This window comes from Silene latifolia, chromosome X (genome assembly GCF_048544455.1).
Source record: "Silene latifolia isolate original U9 population chromosome X, ASM4854445v1, whole genome shotgun sequence".
NCBI classification, from domain to species: domain Eukaryota; kingdom Viridiplantae; phylum Streptophyta; class Magnoliopsida; order Caryophyllales; family Caryophyllaceae; genus Silene; species Silene latifolia.
The window spans coordinates 156,133,458-156,140,000 of NC_133537.1; the positions used below are offsets into that span (position 1 = coordinate 156,133,458).

At 32.6% G+C, this 6,543-nt stretch overlaps 1 protein-coding gene across 1 annotated transcript; it reads left to right on the forward strand.

Moving 5' to 3' along the window:
- Window positions 1–2,217: 2,217 nt before the first annotated feature.
- Window positions 2,218–3,561, forward strand: LOC141618641 (putative acetyltransferase At3g50280). The gene has a single exon (XM_074435733.1). The coding sequence runs from the start codon at window positions 2,218–2,220 to the stop codon at window positions 3,559–3,561; it is 1,344 nt and encodes a 447-aa protein (XP_074291834.1).
- Window positions 3,562–6,543: the final 2,982 nt, after the last annotated feature.

Sequence of the window (6,543 nt, forward strand, 5' to 3'; positions counted from 1 at the left end):
AACAAAGTTTAACTTAAGTGATACAGACTAGAGCAAGTTCAAACACGACATATTATCCAAATTATACAAAGTAAAAGAACTTAACACAAAGTTTTTCAATATAATGAAAAGTCTACAATAGTTAATTCGATTTATAACTCTCTCATTTTTGAACATGCTTTGAGCCGGTGATTTTCTCTTCTTTGCCAATGAGTCAGATACATTAATGGAAGTTGTGTATTCCCCCTCATTATCATCATTATCATCAGCAGCAGCAGCATCATCATCATCACTTCCATCACCATCACTCTCAATTTCTTTATATAACTCATCGTCATCAAATGATTAAGCAGACGCGTGTCTCTTTAATAAATAATGTAATAAAGCTGACAGGACTAAGTGATATCCCAAATCAAAAATAATCCCTACGGATACAAAGTAATGTATATAATGAAGTCAGGGGTTGAACCACAAAAATAAAAATTAAATTAATTATTACCTATGGACTAATTCTAAACTATTCTATCACAATGTTTTGATTTGATTGTAACTAAAGCAAATGTAAGTAGGATAAATTCAAATATATTAAATGAGTCTAGTGCATCGCGTTCACAATGAATATCAATTAGGATATTTAGAGTCAATCAATTAACATAAAAAAAACTATTAAGGACTATACAAGTTCGGTCAATACAATGAATCCTTTAGAACAACAACTTAGCATACGATCGTTATAACCAAGTATGTCTACCAAATTAGTGTAAGCCTTTATTAGTCTTAATCTGATCGGAAATAATCCTAATTTGCTAGACTAATCAATTAACCTCGACCAGTAATTAATCAATCAGAATAAAAATAATAATAATTAAGCGATAGTTGATCCAAAAAATTGACACATTTACTAACCCCTAATCAATATTCATTGATCACCTTTCAACCCTAGATAAAGAGTTAGTTATCCATAACGATACCACAAGCTTCAAATATGGGACTTCTTTAAAGCATGTGGTCCTCGTTGATTTGTGGCGCTTGAGCACGATGGTTTGGGGTGGGGGAAGGGGTAAGGGTAGTCGGGGTTGAGGTTTGAGTTAGGTTAAATGATTTTTTCTAGTGGGTATAAAATGAGAGGGGTAAAGACTGAAAAAGTCGTAAATTTTGTGTAATATTTAATAAAGTGTGTAGGAAATAATAATTGCGAAAAAAAAAATCTTAGAATGGATGCGATGTTATTTGGGAGGTGAAAAATATTAAAATAAATGCAAATGAATAGTTTATTAAGGATAAGTCAATATCAAAATATCGAGTATCATGAAAGCTGTGAACAATTTTCGAGTAAGTGTTACTTGAACATTGCTTTCGAAGTCGCCAACTTTATAACCTCTATTGGTAATTTTTATTCAAAAATTACGACGTAGATTGAAAGTGAATAGTTTTAACTTACCACTCTTATGTGAAGGGAGGAAAAATAGATTGGTCACACAGAATCATGCCAATTTTTTTACTCCTTTCATTCAACTCTAAATACAACCTTTTTTTTGACGTTATTCATAAATGAAGAGAATCTTTACCATTCTTTGCGATCTATAGAAAAAAAAATAGTCATGTGGGATCTTATTTGATTCACCTTTAAAAGTACAATAACAACACGAGATTTTTATATTTTCTCATAATGCAAAACTAAAGATATTTACGTTACAAATTGTGCATTGACAAACGTGTAAATGTGTTGTGCTTGGAGTTGAATAGAGGGACTATTATATAAAAAAAAGTATCTACATCCATACGCTATTTATTTATTATCATGCGGTTAAGAATATTAAATATAAATTTTTATATAGTTAAAATAATACACAAATTTTTGTTTAAGACGGCAATACCCGTCTTCAAATTAAAACGGGTATGGTGGATGAGACAAAATATGTCTAAGCACCAACAAAAGATTTGGCTAGTCACAAAAGGTTTGGAGGTGGAAAGCATATTTAACTTGATTTCCTCCTAAAACGGATACTGTCGTACTTACTGAAAATAATAATAATGACAAGATGCTCAGAATCTGAAATAGGAGTAGTTGTAAATCTCCTTAAATCTGAAATGGTGAATCTCCCATAATATCCAACTCAAGTCAATTCCCACATTCCCACGTACATAAATGCCCTCACAGTCCTAAAAAAATCATATTGAACAACTACCAGCAAGACAAATATAAGCTTTCTTGATAAAATTAATTAGAAAGAGAAGATGGAGGTAACCTCAGAATGCTTTATAAAACCAAAGCATGAGGTTGAAGCATCAAAAGACCGTATTTTCTTAAACCCTGCTGAAATTATCATGTTGAGCATTTATCCCATTCAAAAGGGACTCCTTTACACCCTTGATCAATCGTCTTCTTCTATAATCATTAACCTCTTAAACAACCTCAAGCACTCGATTTCTATCGCCCTTCTCTATTTTTATCCTTTGGCTGGCCACCTTGAAACCGAGACCTTCTTTGATGAACATGCTTGTGCTGTGTTCATAGACTGCAATAAGGGTCCTGGAGCAAGGCTAACCCATGTTACTGCTAAACATCTTAACATATCCGATCTTCTTTCTCCAACTCGCGTGCCAACTATAGTTCGCATGTTATTTGATCTTGGAGAAGAATATATCAATTATGAAGGTCACACTAAACCTTTGTTATCCATCCAAGTAACAGAACTTGTTGATGGTATTTTTATCGGGTTTACTGTGAATCATAGTGTCATAGATGGCACATCTTTTATGCATTTTTTGAGCATGTTATCTGAGATTTTTTGTTCAAACTGTACAAGTGAAAAATCGTTGAAGATTTCACGAGTACCCGTGTATGTGCATGGTCCGGCCATCAAGTTGCCTTATCTTAGGCTTAAGGAGGTCATGACTAGTCATGAGACAGGCCCGTTAACGGACCGAGTCTTCCATTTCTCATCTAAATCATTGGCAATGATAAAGGCTAAGGCTAACAGTAGTGACGACGGGCGCATTCAGAATGTGTCTTCATTCCAGAGCTTAGTTTCGCTTATATGGAGATCAATAACAAGGGCTCGAAACCAATCTGCTGACCAGGATACAGTTTGTAGTATAGCGGTCAATACTCGTACCCGAGTTGACCCACCTTTAAGCAATGATTACGTAGGGAACTATGTAATGCAGGTTAAGGTTATTTGCAAGGTGGGTGAATTGTTAAGCCATGACTTAGGTTGGGCGGCCAATCTTTTGAAAGATGATATTAGAGCCAAGGATAGTAAATTCATCAATGATGATTTTAGTAGGATCACTTCTCTTATTGCTACACCGGGATTCCTATGTTCGACTGAAGACGACGTTCATGGGTCGAACAATATCGTGATTGGAGGGTCCACGAGGTTCGAAATGTATGGGCTTGAATTCGGGCTAGGTAAGCCAATAGCTATTCGAATGGGATCCGGAAATAAGACAGATGGAAAGGTGAATGCAAGTCAAGGTTGTGAAGAGGGTGGAAGTGTGGAACTAGAAATATCCCTTAAAGAGGAGCATATGACCGTTCTTGAAGCAGATGATGACTTCATGACTTTTGTCTCTTGAATCCTCAAATTATCTCATATCCTAGAGTGATTTACTAGAGTTCAATTATATTTAAAAATTTGTTTCACCATTTATATTTATTAACTATGTTGTTTTACTTGGCATAAAATTCGATTTGCACCGGAAAAGAATTAGCGCCTTGGACATGCCAAAAACCGAAATGTTAAACATCAGGGGCGGCCCATAGGTAGAGCAATTCAGCTCTTCGCACAGGGGCCCATAAGACAAAAGGGCCTCAAATTTTCAAGTCCAGCCTGTTAATAATTAATAGGTAGTAGAAAAAGAACTTAACATTACTTGGCCCAAATCAACAAACTAAATAAGAGCTTATGGCTAGTTATTTATCACTGGGCCCAAAACAATACCTATCTTTATACTCCGTATTTATTTTGCAAAGTGTGTGTGCATGGCATCAAATCTAAATATCTAATCTATCCTAAAGTCTCGCCTATTGACTTTTGTTTCTTCTTAACTTTTTCTTTGGGTTTAAAGTATCAGTTTTTATAAATTTTTCTATTTTTATTTCTTAGTTGTTTCGAGTGATGCATAATTCTATTATTTTCTCTCAGTTTTTTTTATTAATATAGTTGATAAATTTACTCTAATAGACTTTGTTTTAGGGTCGCTATCTCAAATCTAATAATGAAAATTACACCGAAAATTTACGGGTTTTTTTGTTACAATTTCGAGATCTTTTCTCAAATTTAGCCGTGTTTTAGTTCATGCAAATGAAGAAGGGTCAGTTCCCACGAGTAGAGGGATTAATATTTAGTGGTCGGGTCAAATTGCCTAAAATAACGTCAAGGGAAGGTCGGGCACCGGGCCAGGATGGGCCAGCTCTAGTTGTAATTAAGGGCCTCCAATGAATATTTCGAACAGGGCCACTGAAATTCATTGGCCGCCCCTGTTAAACATGACTAAGAAACCAAAATAGTAAAACATAAAGAAATAACCAGGTCAAATAGAGTGCATACATATTTAGATATTGTTTGTGTAGAAACAAGCACGGTATCTTAAACTATCCTGGACGTCGTAACTACCCTCCTACACTTTGTGATCTTCCCTAAATATAAAGGCCACGAATGTTAACTTTTGGTTAATAACATCGCTAAATAACTTATATTTCGTATAATTTAGCGCTAAGGTTGAATGATCTTATCTTTATAAAAAGAGAAACATTTAAAGCAAATATGTGCATCCACGTCATTTACATCCAGGTTTTTTTTTAAAATAAATAAATAAATGCGGGACCCACATTAACTTTAAGTTTCATACTTCTTAGGCCCACGTCCTATTTGTGAATTAATTAGATAACAACAAAGTTCATTGTTCATTTAACAAATTGTTTAAATAAAGAATAAATTAGTTTCACTTATACATACCCAGTAAAAATTTACTAAATTAATATAGAATTATATAAATGGGATGTTAAATGACTGAGAAGAATTTTAAAAATTGAGTATGTATTTTACACAAATTAAAAAATTCATATCATCTCAGAATTTCATCAAAGAGAGATAAAAAATGAAAAAGTAAATAAAACAGATGCTTAAAGTACTCGAAAAATTAGCGCTATTTTTAAGTTTTAAAACAAAAAATCACACCAGAAATTACAGATCTACTTCCAAATTTACAATTACGGAAAAAATTGCAATATTTATTAAAAGCGGGCTAAAAAAATTATTGGCAGTAAATATATAACTTACTAAATATGGGTAAATTTTATAAATAAATCAAGAAGTCGGCAAAATCAAGAAAATCCAGAAATTAATGAAAAAGGAACATAAAAAATGCAGAAGTAAAGGGAAAAGTAAATGAAAAAAATGCTTAAATTACAGAAATAAATTAAACAAGTATTTTTACCGGGCAAAAATTCAGGGAGTACTTAAAATTTACTCGAGAAATGAGTGATTTTTTAATGTGTTAAAAGAAAAAAATATTTACATAAAAGAGATGGATAATAATTTAACTGGAGGAGGGAAGAAGTAGAAAAAGAGATGAAAGATGGAGTTGTAAAGTTAGCGGCAAAGGAACAAGGGATTATGAGGGTTTTTAATAAAGTTGTATATATATGTGTGTCTATGTGAGACGTCAAGAGTCAAGAACTCAAGATTCAAGAGGTTTTCAGTGTTGGATTTGGGCCATATTCAATTTCCTCTCGGGCAGTAGTGAAATGTACGCCTATACGGTACTATATAGTTCATTTTCTCCGTCATTTATTTACCTTTATTTTTGTCACAATAATTGTATAAAGTGGAGGGTACCTTTTGAAGATAGTCTTATTAGAATAACAAGTGGACAATTAAAATTGGATGATCAAATAATCCAGTAAAGACATGTCCAATATATAATAATAAACAAATGAATGAGACCCCCTAACATAAAAATAATTAACAAATAACTGAAATGAAGGGAATGATATATATACTCTGTATATGTGAGGCCTCAATAAGTGTTACTAATAAAAGCTATAGTACTCTTATTATCATGAAAGTGTCTCTTTTTTTTTTGTTTATCTTACACATTCTCATTTAAACTTGATACAAGTCAAATTGTTGAGAAAAAAAAAGTAGAATGTATAAAAAAAAGGTGTTAAATTTCTCATATATGTACATATGAGAAAATAATTGACCTATTTTAATGTTAAAACATATCCATCTTAAGGGAGAATAATTATCTATTTTATACAATACCTACACTTTACCGTCATTATTTCACCTACGAGATGGTATCACAATACTTTTATTGTATGACCTCTCACTAAGTCTTACATTGAAAGGTTGTTATTTTTCCTAATTATAATATTTCTTTCCTCTTTTGTTTACTCTGTGGGAGATTAGTGTCTTTTATTAGTAGTCTGAGTATATACTCTAATTAATTATAAGATTATCTTACAAGATACTTACTCTTAAAGTAAGTAATTAACAAATTACTATTTCGGGAAAATAAATAGGAAAAGTAACCACCTCTTCTATGAGAGGT

What these genes read in the sequence shown, in the direction of transcription:
- LOC141618641 (XM_074435733.1), top strand. Translation starts at nt 2,218, where the DNA reads ATGGAGGTAACCTCAGAATGCTTTATAAAACCAAAGCATGAGGTTGAA.